The sequence below is a fragment of the Nuphar pumila genome, chromosome 12 (assembly GCF_984573655.1).
Source record: "Nuphar pumila chromosome 12, dmNupPumi1.hap1.1, whole genome shotgun sequence".
Lineage (NCBI taxonomy): Eukaryota > Viridiplantae > Streptophyta > Magnoliopsida > Nymphaeales > Nymphaeaceae > Nuphar > Nuphar pumila.
In genome coordinates, this window is record NC_143260.1 from 105,725,509 (window position 1) to 105,742,944 (window position 17,436).

Here is a 17,436-nt window from a genome sequence, read left to right on the forward strand (position 1 = left end):
AACGTCAGCCGCGGCCCTGCCTTCGCATCTCCAGCCTACGATCGTCGAAAATTTCATCAAAAAGGTACGGGTACTGTCTTTTGATTCGGATGAAAGATAGAACATGGATGAGTTTCCATGTGTGATTCGGTAGAAACCCATGGGCAAAAGGGGTTGAATGTATATGCCCATTCATGTTCGTGAGGAAGAGGGACTGTATGGATCCCTTCATACCCAGGGGTTTATTGAACTACCTGTTTGACTTTACCTGGTGTCTCGTCCTTAGGGATTGAAAGTTGGAAATGTACGCAGTACGGTGCCGATTCTGAAAAATTCGACTGGGTTATTCTAGTTTTTCAATAGCCTAAGTACCTTATGTATTATGCTGGATTTAGTGATGCAAATGGTTCGGCTACGGAACAGCTAAATACATGGGGATGCAGATTCAAAATAGCCAAAAAAATTGCAAACCTCCATCCTTGATCTGTCCCATTTGCATCCCTAGTTGGATTTGGGCTATGAATCCGACATGGCGGACCCGAGTATGTTGTATGCATTTTTTTAGTAAAAATATATATATTAGATGCTCTTAAAACTATATGGGTTAACTTTAGGCTTCCATTTCATCGAGGTGACAAAACCCAAATTCAAACTAAAACCAAACTTCTTGCTATTAGCTGAACCATGTGCAATCAATGCCTTTGATATCAATCCAAAGTGTTGTTGTGTATGTTTTTGTTAATGAACTATTAGTACCTACGTTGATTTGATATTTCCCAGTTCAAGTGTTATTGTGTGATACATTAGGCTTTGATTAATGAACTGTGAGTATTGTTACTTGTAAGGAAACTGTTCCCACCTTCAGCAGGCAGATTTTAATTGAAACTGCATCTATGTAAAAATAGATAACAGACTATTCCATCTTGAATTAAGACAAATGGAATTGTGTTTCAGTGCCAAATAGAAACTAAACTCTCTGTATAGGACTGAAGGGAAGTGTTGATTGTCACTGATGAAATGACAGGCATAGCAGTAGTCCAAGGAGCGTGGGGATACGCTCAATATGTTACTTATGTTTGCCATGGTTAATATGGTTCATCTATGATAGGTTGACATAGATGCTCATGTGCGAAAATCATAAATCCTGCCCAGTGAGATGTATGTGTAATTAATCTGGCTAAGCAGTAGTATATTGTTTTGGTTATGCCATCATTAATGTGAGCATGCGTTGTCACTTAACTGCCAAGTTATTGATGTTGTGCAATTAACGTAAGCATGTACACTTGATGAAAATATGTAAACAATGTACACTCACACTCAAAAGTAATGTGCATTGGTTAATACACGTATATGATGTAATTACCACACATAGTGAAAATGCATATGATTGAGTAATTACATGCATATGGTTGGGTTATGTTTACATGAGTACACATGTTTTTGGCACTTTGGCCGAGTGTTATGAATGAAACACTACTTTTGTTTTATTATGTGATGCACTGATGGCCTAATTGGACCATCATCGGCCTGGAGAGCCGTGGGATTGGTTTCCTTTCACATATATTTTTAACTGCATCACTTGAACCACATAAGATGGTTTGGCACATTACTACACTGTTCTAGTTGCTTATACGGGTTGGAGTCTCGAATGGGTCCCCGCAAGGGAGGATGCAGGTTTTCACTTTACTTTTGCATATGGTGTTGCAAACTTAAAGAATTAACTTTAATAAAAATATAATGAATAAGAACAGTGTAATATATATTCTGGGATATCTCATCTAGAGCATGAGAAACTTAGAGATCCGATCTTGAGGAGAATGTGAGGATAAAAAAACTCTGTGTGCTGTAATTTGGTCCCCTGAACCCAATATTGAGGTTCTTTCTCCTGACCACGGTTTTAGGGAGAGTCTGTCACTTTACCCGGGAGTGGTGTTTTTGACACAGTTGTTGTTTATGGTACCAAGGAAGTGGCACTTGTGGGCGTGGGGTGTCCTTTGTGTCCCCGACATTAGATGTGGAGGTCTAATGTTCCGAAGGTGATTCGGTCGAGGGTTAAGTTGGAACCCAGTAATAAAATACAAATTGTGTGTTAAGCTATCCTGAGAACCTACTTGACCTCAGGAATTGTACCCGTTTGGTGTATCCGCGGGCAACGAAAATTAAAAAGATGAACTTAAAGCTGCGTGCATTTAATATGGCATGCATATGAAAAGATGGAACTTAAATGAAAGATAACAGAAGAAATCATGCATTGCACGTAATCATGCATTTTCCTGTTATGCATTAGATCATGCATGTTTGAATCATTCTCTATATCATGACATGATTTGGTGGTAGCATACGATTTACTTCTTGAAATCATGCTACAAGGTTTGGTTATTTAGTTCTTGATATATGGTATTGTTTTACTGTTCTTGACTGGTGAGCATATGTAATTGTTGGTAGGTATGGATATTTGAATGCTGCAAATTTTATATTTGCACTCACTCAAATCATTGCATGAAATCTTATCCATGCTCTTTGTCTCGCCTGGTTCCTTTAGAAGTAGTGCTCAGAATTTCGGTTCTGACACCCTACTTTGTTAGTTTTTCACAGGATATGGTGAACAGTGAGGTTGGACTAGCTACTGGGGACGGATGAGAGTCATACTTGGGCTTGTCAGTTTCAGCATAGGACAGAGTGGCTCTTTCTTCAATCCTTCTTGCTTTTTCAGTTGTTACTTTACTTTCAGTTGAATAAAACATTGTCTCTGAAATTTACTTTGACTCATAAATAAAGAAATTGTTTTGGTCCTTATGGATGATGGTTGCAAGTTCGTTTGTGGTGTTTGGGCTACCCAGTTGGAATTGGAACTGTGAGGACCCCAGGTCTCTGGAAAGTTTTCCTCAACTATTATAAAAAAAATAAATAAAATAAAATATTTCGCATTTTTAAAGGGTATGGATTGAAGTCGTTACAAAGCATGCAAAAGATCTACATAAGATCAAATTTATGTATATGATCAAAGTCATGCATATGATCATATTCATGCAAACATCTAATTATAATCAAATTCATATGTATGCTAAGAAAACTGCAAACTAATCTGTTTAGGATCAGATTTATGTACAAAATCAGCTAACAAGAATTCAGTTGGCAGAATATATATATATATATATATATATATATATATATATATATATATATATATTTTTATATTCTGATCAGATTCATGCACATGATCAGCTGACTGCAAACCGCACATAATCAGCTTCATGTACATAAATAGGCTAACATTAATCGATATATAATTTCCGATCATCATCATGTACAAGATCAGTTGACTGCAAACTACACATAATCAGCTTCATGTACATGAATCGGCTGACATATATATATATATATATATATATATATATATATATATATATATATATATATATATATAGTTTCTAATCAGATCCATGTACATGATCTGCTGACTGCAAACTGCACATAATCAGCTTCATGTACATGAATCGGCTGACATAGATATATATGTGTTCTGATCAAATTCATGTACATGATCAACTTCATGTACATGAATCGGCTAACCAAAAAATATGTGTGCTGATCAGATTCATGTACATGATCAGATTCATGTACATGATCAGATTCATGTACATGAATCGGCTATCCAAAATATATATATGTATGCTGATCAGATTCATGTATATGAACAGCTTCATATGCATAAATCGGCTAACCAAAAAATATATGAGTGTCAATCAGATTCATGTACATGATCATTCATGTACATAAATCAGCTAACCAAAAAAATATGTACATGATCAGCTTCATGTACATGAATCGGCTAACCAAAAAATATGTATGTTGATCGGATTCATGTACATGATCAGCTTCATGTACATGAATCGGCTAACCAAAAAATATGTATGTTGATCGGATTCATGTACATGATCAGCTTCATGTACATGAATCGGCTAACCAAAAATGTGTGTTGATCAGATTCATGTACATGATCAGCTTCATGTACATGAATCAGCTAATCATAAATATATAAGTGTGTTGATCAGATTCATGTACATGAATCGGCTAACAAAAAATATATATGTATGTGGATCAGATTCATGTACATGAACAGTTTCATGTACATGAATCAGCTAACAAAAAATATATACGAGTGTTGATCAGATTCATGTACATGAATTAGCTAATCAGAAATATCTAAGTATGTTTGATCAGATTCATATTAGCTTCAGGTACATAAATCAGCTAATCAGAAATATAAAGTATGTTGATCAAATTCATGTATATGATCAGCTATGTCACATGGGTGCGGGTGCGGGTGCGGCGCAATTTTAAAAATTTTGGACACGGGGACTCGGCTATATATATATATATATATATATATATATATATATATATATATATATATATATATATATATATATATATATATATATATATATATATATAATAAAGATTGTAAATTTTAAAGCAATAAGTTGACAGAGGTACTAAAAAAGTGCGTACTGTGCATAAGAATCTGAAGATCCATAAGAATCTGAAGATTAAAGACATAGTCTAAAACATAGTCATATCTTATATATATATATATTAAAAAAAAATGCGTGACTGTGCAGCACAGTCACTGTGACTGTGCAGTCACTGTGACTGTGCACAGTGCACAGCAGTGACTGCACAGCACAGTCACTGTGACTGCACAGTGACTGCACAACACAGCTGTGACAGTGCATAGCACAGTCACTGTGACTGTGCACAGCACAACAGTGACTGTGACTGTGCACAGCACAGAGTTTTCTTTTTAAAATTCTCAGCCAAGAACTTTATTTTTTTTTAAAAAAATCCAAAAAATGGACCAAAATGAACCCTGGGTGCGTTGACTGCACCCAAGGTCGGGTTGACAGAGTCCGAGCCGCACCCGTGTCTGCGTGTCGACGCAGGTGGGTCGACCTTGGAGCCGAGTCCGTGTGACATAGATGATCAGCTATCAACAATATATATATATATGTATATATATATATATATGCATCAGATAGAATCAGCAAACAAGTAAAATAAGTGCTTATGATCAACAAACATGTAGAACCAATCTGTCCATATCATGTATATGATCAACAGACATGTAGAACACGTCTGTCCAGATCATGTACATGATCTGCAGCCTGATATATACATATCATATTCCAATGCTTGATATGAAATATATATATATATATATATATATATATATATATATATATCAGATTCAAAACCATGATCTGATACGTAGATCATATTCATCATTGATCAGCAGTCTGAAACATATGTATATATATGATTCAAACTCATAAAATCGACCAACTGAAATTATGCACATAAACATCAGGTTCATGCAAATGAAATCGGCTGACTAAGAGAAAAAAACATGTCTTAGATGCATGAATATAAAGTTGGCAGAATTGAAAATTAAAAAAAATATGAAGCATGCTCCTGAAATCGACAAACCATAAGTGATGAGATTCATGCTCATAAAATCGACCACTGAAAAGAAACACATACTTCAGATGCATGAACATGAACTTGGCAGGACTGAAATATATATATATTAATCAGATGTATGAAATTGGGAATCTATATATATATATAGAGAGAGAGAGAGAGAGATTCATACATAGAATTGGCAACTAGTAATATATATATATATATATATATATATATATATATATATATATATTGTGATCAGATTTTCCCTTTTCCTCTCTAAACCCAAGCTTGAATCGATTTATACTAACTCGTTTCCCATAAAGATTAAGAGAGAAACTCGTACCTTAATTCGAAGATTGAAAAAGAACTAGAGGAAGGATGAAAAATCACAAGTGAAACTTTTCTTACTCTTTTCCCTTCTCTCTTTTCCTCGTTTTTTCTTCTCCCTCTTTCGCTCCAGAAATCGAGTTCTAGAGAGAGAAGGGTTCCAACCCTTTTTATAATTAGTGTATGTTCTCTAGAGGGGGGTGACGCCCCCTTCTAGACTCTCTTAGGCGTAGAGTTCTACCCTGGGTAGAACTCTACTCCTAGCTAACCTTATCTTCTTAATTTAAGATTTTATTTTTTATTTTTTTTTTTGTATTCCTGGAATATTCTAGGGGGGGACACCCCCTTCTAGCAATCCAAATAGGGTAGAGGTAGAACTCTATCTCATCCTTAGCCTTTAATTTAAAAGGTTTGTTTTCAAAACTTTAATTTTATTTTAGTTTTAAAATGACATGGACTGGATCCATGATCGAAATCCATATCCAAAATCCAATTGGATTTCAACACGGAGCAGATCCTAGTCAATATGGATCCTGGATTGGGTTCAGATCCATATTAACATGGGTCCAACAAAGCAGGTCTAGTCCGATCCAAACCAGAAAATACTCAAAATAGAGACCGATCATTTTAGAAAAATACATTTTTTGAGCCAACCGTTATCCGATTTCGAGAAAACAGATCTCCTATGAGATCTACGTTCCGAAATGGATCTAACAATGGTCTTAGCTCAATTTTGCTCAAATTTAAAGGTTAAAAACAATTAATTTCACTGATTTTACTTAACATAATTAGACCTTATTAGTGGGCTTTGGACCAAGTACAGACTCAGCTGACGTCACCTCAGATTTAATTATTTTTCATAATTTTCTCATATTAAATATAAATATTTAATTAAAATTTTATATTTTTGGGCTTAAAAATCATGGAAAAATTATGAGATATTACAGTGATAGTTTATCATTTTTTGGGGGAAAGCACAAAGCATTTAGAACCAAAAATCCGTAATCGTTTGAAATTGGGTGTTATTTTAAACAATTTTTCAAATGAGGAAACATTATGCAAAGATAAAGAGAGAATTCTATTTATTAAATATGCTGAAGTCAAAATGGCTTCGTCCCAAAATTTCTTAGAAATATCTTTAGAAATAAGTAGGGTTTTAGCAGTTTCCATGATATGTCTATGTTTTCTTTCTGTCAACCCATTTTTTTGAGTTTTATCGCAAGATCCTTAATGACAAATTCTATTTTGCTTCAAATAATTTTAAAAAATCATTTGACATATATTCTCCACCCGAATCGGATCTAATTATGGAAATATTACTTTGAAATTGATTTTTGATCGTCATGAGAAATTCTTTAAAGAAAGAGAAAGCATTCAACTTGAAGTTAAGGAAGTAGACTCAAGCATCTCTAGTAAAATCATCAATGAATACACATAATATGAATAACCACCCTTTGATATGACAGGATAAGGTCCCCGTACATCCAAGTGCACCAACTTAAAAGGTCTTTTGAAACAAAAGTTCTATAAGGAAAAGAGATAGATTTTATTTTTTCAAGGATACAATCTTTCCAAGCAATATTTTTTTCATCCTAAAAAGTTCTCACAAATGAGAAAATATACATCTTTGAAAAATTTGGATGTCAAAGTCTTTTATCCCAAGTTTCTATATCCTTTTCTTGGACATAATTACAAAATGACTTAGATAGAAGGAACAAAAAATTATTGTAGGAAAGATCTCTTCTTCTATGGCCTTGCTCAATGAGCTTCCTGGACCGAAAATCTTGCATGGAGCAACCCTTAGATGAGGAGATTTCACATCATGGTCAAAATTTTAAGAAACCGAAAAAAGATTTAAGTTTAGAAACAACTCTAATTTTTGGAACAAAAACTTTTTGAGAGGTTTTAGAATCCAAGGTTTCAATACTTTTAATTTTTAAAGAGGTATCATCGATGGTAGAAACATAGGATAAATTTGAGTTAGTGCATATATATCGGAAAGAGTATTCTTATGATTCATATGGAAGGAGGTCCCCAAATAAAGAATGTAAGAGCACATATCTAGAGGAGAAGAAGAAGCAACAGTAGCACCCGATGTAGATGAAGATTTAAGAATTTGTTGAAGTGCCACTATTAGTTGAGAAATAGTATCTTTAAGATCGCCTCCAGTTTTGCTTGCATCTTCCTTCTTAAGTGTGGATTCTCCAATGAAAGCCACCTTGTTTTTAAGCTTTGGACAAGGTGGTTTAATATGACCCAGCTCATTACAAAAGTGGCAAATAATCTTTGTACCACCTCCATTATTATTTAGTCTCCCAAAGTGTGGAGGCTTGTAGGTCCTTACATTGTTGTCGGGCCTAGACACCACCAACACTTAATCTCCCCCTCTTGATATACCAAGACGAGTTTCTTCTTGGCAAATTTCGGCAATGGCATCTTCAAGAGGTAACAAAGAAGATCTATGGAGAAGGGAGGTTCGTACTTGTTAGATTATGCAAAAGTTAGAAAAAGTGTAATTTTTTCATTTGTTCACACTTTAGTTTGACATCTTCGGTGGCAACCCGTTTGGGTTTAAGAAGTTCTAACTCATCCCATAGAGGGGATAAGGCACTAAAGTAATCTTGAACACTCATATCCCATTGCTTGGTGGTTCTAACATTTTCTTGCAAGAAGTATTGTCTTGGAAAATCTTTTTGTGTATACATGTCTTTTATAAATAACCAAGTCTTATTTGCCTTTCTAAATTTGACAATATTGGCACATATTTTAATATCAACGTTATTCATAAACCATGCAAGAAACTTTGCATGGTTACTCTCCCAATCTTCTACTTTGGATTGATAGTCATGAATGGATTTAGCACCATCATCTGCTTCAAGAGCATTTCTTGATCTCCCTTACTCTTGGTGAGTTTTAATTGAGACTCAGCAACTGTGCCCATCATCCCCAAAGTTTTTTTTCTCCCGTGAGATTGTTTTCCATAGCAACAGCCCACATGATGTAGTTTGTACCATTAAGTTTGAAAGAAATATCTTAGCATCATGCTCCATATTGAAGATGAGAAAAGAAAGAAAAAGAAAAAATAGATAAAGAGAGAAGATGGCAAAGGCACATTCACCACAATCTGCACGAGCACTCGATCCCCTGATTACTACGAACAACTGGTTCCAAGGTCTTTCGGCTCTAATACCATGTAATGGAACAAGTGAAAAATAAAAATACAATGTGCACAAGCGCAAATACAAGTCCACTAAGGGACAATACAAATTCACTAAGGCACTACACAAGCACAAAGGGAATACAAGGGCTTCAATGAGCCAAAAGAGAAACACAGAAAGTTTAAAAATATAAATCTTATTAGACAACAAATGCTTAGGAAAAGCATAATACAAAGGAGGGGGAAACCCCTTATATATATACAGCCAAATGGGCATTGGTGAACACCTAAGAGTTGTTGGGAGCTCCCAACGACTCTATGGTCAAAAGACCATAAAGCCCTTACACTAAATGAAAAAGACACCAAAATAAATACAGTAAAAAGACTTGTTCCTAGTGGACAGTCCCTATTACATGAATGAAATGACCAAAATGTCCTTGAGGGGCAATACATATTACATTAGTAGATATAGTTATATATACCTATATATAACTGTATATGTATACATTTTAACAAAGATGCACATCTATTTGGCAGGACAGGACTTTCAGTTAACAAACTTCAAAAAAAAGTGGCAATCCAAGCAAGATAACATGCCCCAGGGTTTTCCATTTAAAGTTTGTGCATGAAATACTTTAGCTTATATATTCCAACATAAAAAAATGTGTATGACAACAATACCAGTGTAAACGAAACGAATAATTAAACAAAATGAGGTAAGTCTAGCAAATATAGAATGACCATGGCAGTGAAAATAGAGATCAAACAGCAAATCAAACCCTTATAATGAACAAGTGGCAATCACTAAAACACACCAAACCTTGTGCAAGTCACTCACATTGACTGTACCTGTTGGATTTCCAGTGATGATAAAATTTGGACAAAACGTTAGTTTAGAATTTAGATGCATGATTAAGAAAAATTTATGTTATGTAATTGGCTTTCTTGGTTTTTCAACCATAGTCACCTGTATCATTAAAGGTAATTTCTCGGCGAGGGTATTTCTTGGAGAGATTTTCAAAAGTTGATAAATCTCGGGAATATCTCGGGAGTTTAAAATTTTGAAAAAAATTATAAATAACAACAAAAAAATTAAGAAAATAATAAGTTTTGCATTATTTTTCTTCCAAAAATATAAACATGTTTTAAAGGTTTTAAAATATAAAAGAAACAAAAAAATAGGAAATGCAATCTTAAAAAAAGTGTTTTCCCAAAAATGTCGCGATAATAGCGCGATATTTTATCTCTAGCGATACTTTTATATTCCCGATATTATCAACTACCTTGAAATAGCCAATAATATCGTGATATTTTCAATATATCAGTGATATCGGAGACAGTATTTTTAACTAGTAAAAGTGGTTACCATAACACTGAGGTAATTTTTTTACAGTAGTAGTTCCAAAAGATTATGTTTCTCCCATCAAACCTAGAAAATATCACATACAGTACCAACATAGTATAAGCATCACCAAAAGTTGATAATGCAAGAACCAGTGAATGCTTACAGTCGCAGAAAGAAGGATGATATTGACATGCCTAGGAAGCATGATAATCACTTCCTCCCATACAACGCCCCGCTCTACATCATTTACATAATGCACTTCATCAAATATAACCTGTTCAATCCATGATTTGGCAAATAGTTAGTCTCCAAAAGCATTATTCTGAAAATGTCAATTAATGTGAAATGCCATAACGCAAAATGAATGAAGATAAAGGTGTGATTCTCAAGTCTGAAAACATAAACAGACAAGTGCCATTTCATATTCCTTCAATGAAGGTAGGGCCGGGGTGGGTGAGAAGTGCTTCTTGCTTACCCATTCAATGTCTCGTATGATATCAGCACCTCTATACAGCATTGATCTTAGAATTTCAGTGGTCATGATAAGGCAAGAAGCCTCAGGCCTCAAGCTGATATCTCCAGTAAGAAGGCCAACGTCAAATTTCCCACAAAAATCCCTGTACTTTTGGTTGCTGATGGTTTTAATAGGTGCAGTATACACTGCTCTCGTACAATGCTGCACAAAATTTTATGTCTCAGATTGTAGAAGAGGATGTTACTCCAAAGCATAAGTCAGTCTGAATATAGCAGCCATACTTAAATGAAATAATAAAAAGGAATAGCAAACAAGAGTGCATCAGGAAAGCTCCTTCAAAAATTGTCTCATACAAATATAATTATACGATAAACAATGAGGTTTTGATATGTAAAAGCATCATGAAAAAATATCAGTAGCCATGAATTTCACAGCCATTGCACTTAAGACAGTAAGAATCCAACTCCGGACTCCTTCAAGCTAAGGTGTCCCAAACTGATGAATCCTACCAGCTACCAAGATATATAGGGTTATTGGGTGGCTAGTAGTAGCCCATGTATGCTTGCTATATATCACAGACCATAGTTGCTGAAGTCCAGTACATTTTTGGGTGTGTCACTTTGATTGTGTACCTGCATCCTTGTTTCATTTATTATAACACCAGTTTTCCTCCAATACCACATCAATTTTGGATGACAAAAATTCCAGAAACAGTGGTCATGACCCCTAATGTTCTCTTCATGTGAGGGCAGCACGTGGGTCTTCATTTATAACAGGATTTTTTACTTAAAACAACTTAAACATTACTTATGCATATCATGCAACATTTAAAATCTTCCAAAATTACAAAATATGCCATTATATTAATGACATCAAATATTCCAACACTGTATCTGCATGGATAAAAGATGCTCAAAGTTACGAGTCAAATGCTGATCCATGATATTTGATTAACTAGGAACATATTTATCCACAACTGAAGTAAATTTGAGGTGACTTGGAGCAAATGCAGAATTTTGGGCACTGTTATTTTCTTTCCTTTTCTACAACAAAATAAAGACTTCATTTAAAGGAAAACACAGGAATAACTCGGCTAGATCTGAAGTACTAGTTAAATATACAGTAACCGACTCAAGCACAACATGCACACAAACAGAGAAAGACCTGACAGAAGATGACAAACCATAAGCATAACAGATATAAGAAAGTCTAGCAAACTAACTATAGAGAAAAACAAACAAGTCATGAAAAAAATGCACCTTTGATGCCAATGCAAAGGCATATTCCGCAACAACAGTCTTTCCTGCAGATGTATGAGCAGCAACAAAAACAGAATCTCCCTTTTCAAGATAATATATAGCCTGTTTTCATTCCAGCAAGATAGAAAATAGTTCATACAACATGGAAGGAGGATATTAGGGGGATTAAAAAACTCAGCATAAAAAATAAAGTTCAAAGAGCATAAATGTTCCTTCTAGATAACTATATAGGTACGATCTATAAGATCAAAATTGTTCCAATTATAAGAGATGCAATGCATTCTGTAAAAATTTCAAAGATGTAAGAGTTGCTGCGAGAGAAAAGGCAGCACTTTATGGATTGCCCAGAAAATTGCATTAGCATTGGCTATCCTTTTCTTAAGATTGTATTGAGCATTCCATAGTAATGGGTTACTATGATATACACCTAGCCTGTCCAACAATGAAATTTTGTTAATACATATATAGATATATAACAGGACAAACATGAGTACAATATTACAAAGCTGCCAGATGGAATATGTCCTACCACCAACAATTAAACTGTGCATAGATTAAAAATTAAAACTTAAAACCATGGAGAGCTTTTTCCTTTTGAGCGACCATTTCCATGCAAAAATGAGGGCTACAGTGAAAAAAGAACTTCAGCTTCAAGCTCGCTGCACTAGCTCCCAAGCCTATCACTGAATTGAGTTAACACGGTATACAGAATCAGTCACGGAAATGGCACATGATACATCATTTGTCACAATATCATAGCCACAAAGGAATGGGTTATCACATGGTAGTACAAAAGTGACAGCCAAGAATTTCAGGAGCAGCTGCAAAGAAGAGATACACGGCCTCAACAATGAACCTTGGAAGAGGTTGCTGCATGATGTACCGTGAAACAGAATGCTGTCTAAGATAAAGCATGCAGTCACAAATAGATCAATTCGATGGTTGGAAATTGTTGACCTAATATACCTAAGATAATCAGAATAGGTACCATAAGAATATGCTGCATGCAAGAAATTTTAAACTATTCATAAGCAAAGTAGCAATTAAATTGGCTCGTAACTTGTGACTAAAGAAGATGATAAAGTTTGAATGCCAGAAAATTCAAATAACACAAAGAGACTTCATTTAAGTGGCAAAATCCAGTTGTTGCATGAAAAATTATAAACAGCAAGCTGGAAAATGTACATGCACAAAGAAAGCAACTACATGAAAACAAAAAAGAAAAATGATTGAAAGATAATAAATCATTTACAGAATTTTCTTCAGAAGAAGTCGTACTTTAACACTTCAAATATGAAGTGCAGAAAAAGGAAGCCGACATGCACAAGTACCTCTTTCTGGAAAGTATCCAGCTCAAAGGGAAATTCCAGGGCCATGTCAGGAACAAGTTCGTAAAAATGATTTGTGATCTCCCGACTTCCCCCAGTAACAGCCCAAACCTTCAGATACAAAGATGTCAGAGAGGGGATCTACATCACGGTACACAACAATATATAATATGACCATCATTATTATACAGAAACCAGTGTGAGAAAAATGAATTGCCAAATATCAATAAAATTATGCACATTCAATCTGGAAACAAAAAAAAGAAATCATATGACCATAAATACCACATAACCAGAGCAGCAGAAATTATAAAACACACCTAAATCCATAATGCAAATTCTGACAACACAGAGAGGTCAATATACTAATTAAAAGATATAGATGGAACTAATGTAGTGTTAAAATTGTATATACATACATTGTATATATGTATGTGCATTATATATATATATATATATATATATATAATGTAACTAGGATTTTTTCTGTTTTTGTTTAGGCTTCTTTTGAACTAGTCAACACAAAGTTGACTAGTCAAAAGAGACGTTGGACCTGTTCCAATGTCTCTATGAGACTCATGTGGATGTATATAAATAGGGAATGGCTCCCCTTTCAGTTGTAATGCTTTTGCATATGTTGGTTATCAATAAAATATATTTTTAAGATTGTGAGACTCTTTTGCTTGCCCCTTTGTGGGTTTAGTAAGTGAACCCATTCTTGTGGTTCTTTGCGTGTTCACCCTGGTGATTTGGTGAACTTTGTTGGAGGTTCTTATTTCCTTTCATGGTATCAGAGCATGGTGATCAAGCTGAATTTTTTTTGTGCAATGAGAAGCATGCCGAGAAGTGTGCCACTTAAGCTTGAAGGTATTTGAGGTCATTTGTAACTCCTATTCAAGTGCTTGTGAGATCGTGATTGTATTGAAGTTTCAAGTGATAGATTGGTGGAGTGCTCATGGTTCATGAGATCGTGATTGTACTCTTTTCAAGTGATAGATTGGTGGTGGAGTGTTTGTGTTCTTCACCTTGCTTGCTCTTTCTTCCTCCTTTCTATTATTTTCTTCTCGTTCTATCTTCTTTAGCCCTTGTAAAGATGGATGACAATGAAAATGTCACCATAAAACCCATAAACTCAATGATTTCAATTATGTAACATGGGCTTCAATCATAAAGCACCTCATATGGGGAAAAGGATTATGAGGACTAATAAAAGGGACCAATCCGGAACCCAAGCTAGTTCTTGCCAAAGTAGAAAGTGAAAAAGAAGTACCTCTTACGGAGGTTGAAAAAGACAAGGCAATGGCCGCACATGAGAAGAAATAGAATGAATGGAGAATGGGGGCATACCAAGATTATGTCTTGACTTATTAATAGTGTTGATATAAAAATGTGCTCTAGCCTTGATAAATTTGAACATAAACATAAGGCATGGGATTATCTCAAGAGAAAATATTCTCTTAAAGACATTGCACATGTGTGCAATTTGCAAAACAAAATCTGAAAAATAACCCAAGGGGACAAGAGTATTATAAAATACTGTAATGAATTGTCCGAACTTTGGGAAGAGTTGCTCTTCTTGAACCAAAATGGCATTGTCCCGAAGATATAGAACTCTGCCAAAATCAGATAGCTACAGAGCATTTTTATCAATTCATCAATGGATTGAGGTCGGAATTTGAATCCAGCAAATTTGTTCTTCTTCGTCAAGGAAAAATTCCCTCAATTGAAGATCCTATAGAAGAATTAAATATGGAAGAGAATAGGCTCAAAAATAGGACTTCTAAAAGTGATGATGACTCGATTATAGCCATATCTAGAATGGGAAACTATGTTTGCACTTACAAACCACCACACTATTGACGGCCAAACTACGAGCATTATAGACAAAACAAGGCAGTATGAGAAGAAAAAACTTATTTGTTATGAACCGGGACACGCCAAAACCTATTGTCTTAAATTGAAAAGGCTTTATGAAAAGAAAGTTGTCTCGGTTGATCCTGAACAAGAGTCAAGTGAAGTCAAAACCGCTCAAGACTCATCTATTGGGAACATGTCCTTGACACAACTAGTGGAAGCTCTTCAACCTCTACTCAAAGGAGCGTCATCATCAACTAGAATCGTGGTTTTTTCCTTTGGCTTCTCTGATTCTGGTAAATCTCTTTGGCTTTTGGACTCGAGTGTTTCATTTCACATGACATCAAATGGTGATATTTTATCTGAATGTCGTAACTCAGGCAGGTCAAATGTGTTTATTGTTGATGGAACATCTTTTGAGATAAAAGTAATAGGAAATTTTGAAAATATTTCTTAAAGTTCAAAAAAAAATTATTCCAAAAATCAGATATATTCCTAAATTAAATTTAAACCTTTCATTTATTCTCAATTATCTGACCATGGATATAATGGTTTTTTTCTCCTCTAAAGGTTGTCGAGTGTAGGATTGTCAGTCAGGGAAGCTGATTGAGGAAGGCCATAAAGAATGAGGCTTATACTACATGGAGTTTTTGAAAATACCCAAGAATTCTTTTTTTTTGTAATATTCAGAAATTAGATTTGGATTTATGGCATAAAAGGTTTGGTCATCCTAATGTATCCAAAATTCAGTATTTTCCAAAGATGAAAAATTTTTGTAGTCCTGAAAACTTTATATGTGAAGATTGTATTCTTGTCAAAATGAAGAGATTATCATTTCAAGAAAGAACCTTTGTTTCTTCCCGACCGCTTAAGTTAATACATTCGGATGTTTGGGGACCAGCACCTGTTATATCTAAGGGTGGATTTGTGTATTATAGAATTTTTGTTGAAGATTTTACTAGACATACTTGGATCTATTTCCTTAAACGCAAATCTAAAGTTTTCTTACATTTTCAAATATTTCACAATTTAGTCAAAAATAAACTCGAAGATAATATTTTTACCTTTCGCACAGACTCTGGGGGAGAATTTTTATCAAAAAAAATTAAAGACTACCTGGATTTAAATGGTATTACACATTAAAATTAGTGTCCTTAGAGTCCACAACATAATTGTTTAGCTAAAAGAAGGCATAGGCACATTATAGAAACAACAAGAACCTTGCTTATTGCAAACCAAGTACCTAAAGATTTTTGGGTTGAACCCACATTAACTGTGGTTTATCTCATGAACAGAATGTCATCTTTTTATTTGAAAAATATGTCACCAATTGAAAAACTTTTCAAACTAATTTCTGATTATTCTAGATTGAGTCTTTGGGTGTGAATGTTTTGTTTTTCTTGATAAAATTGATGAACTTTATGCCCGTGTTATTCCTTGTGTCTTTTTGGGATATGCAAATAAGCAAAAAGGATATACATGCTTTGATTTTAGAAATAAAAAGCTATATGTTTCAAGAAATGTGTCTTTCGCAGAAAAAAAAGGTTTTTTAAATTGAAAAATCTAAAGAGATGGTTGAGTATTCTTTTTTGTTGGATCTAATTTCAAAATATGACAATTGTGATGTTGATGATATAGTGAGTAAAGAACAATCTCATAATAGTGAGATTAGAGAAATATAAGGATCAGAGTTGCATACAATATTTAAGGCATAGTAATTCTAAACGTCCATGTGCACTTGAAAGATATATTGACAACTAGATGGAAACACAAACTAGAAGGTAATCTAGAGCATAAACTAGAAGGTAATCTAGAGCATCAAAACCTCCTGGGAAATTTGTGTCTTATGACCGTTTTCAACTAAGTACCAAGCCTACATTGCATTAATACATTTTTATATAGAACCCTTGACCTATGCTCAAGCAAAATAATACTCTGAAGGAGTACAAGCCATAAGGGTAGAGCTAGATGCCTTAGAAAGAGAAAATATTTTGACTATTCAAAATATTATCTCAGAAAAAACCTACAAGTTGTAGATTGGTATACAAGGTAAAAACCATGAGTGATGGAACTCTTGAAAGATGCAAAGTTAGATTAGTTGCTAAGGGATTAGGGATGGCAGTGGACCGAGGGAAAGCGGGGCCCCACCGCGCCTCACCCTGTTTGGACCTGGGATGAAGGGTATGAAACGGGGATGGAGGCGGGGACGAAGGTTAAAATCCATCCTCGTTCGGGGATGGAGG

The 17,436-nt window shown here is 34.6% G+C and overlaps 1 protein-coding gene across 3 annotated transcripts in view; it reads right to left on the reverse strand.

Annotated features, from left to right (window-relative positions):
* LOC149821468 (DExH-box ATP-dependent RNA helicase DExH11-like) overlaps positions 1–17,436 on the reverse strand; it is a 189,862-nt gene that overhangs the window by 129,258 nt on the left and 43,168 nt on the right. For all 3 annotated transcript variants that reach the window (XR_016426758.1, XR_016426757.1, XM_089983595.1), the window contains exons 7-10: positions 13,343–13,450; positions 12,012–12,113; positions 10,753–10,953; positions 10,441–10,551 (exon numbers count right to left, since the gene is read on the reverse strand). Coding sequence is in view for 1 of the 3 variants with exons in the window: in XM_089983595.1 (XP_089839721.1) it covers positions 10,441–10,551; positions 10,753–10,953; positions 12,012–12,113; positions 13,343–13,450 (522 nt within the window). In the remaining 2 variants the exon portion in view is untranslated. The remainder of the gene's footprint in view (positions 1–10,440; positions 10,552–10,752; positions 10,954–12,011; positions 12,114–13,342; positions 13,451–17,436) is intronic.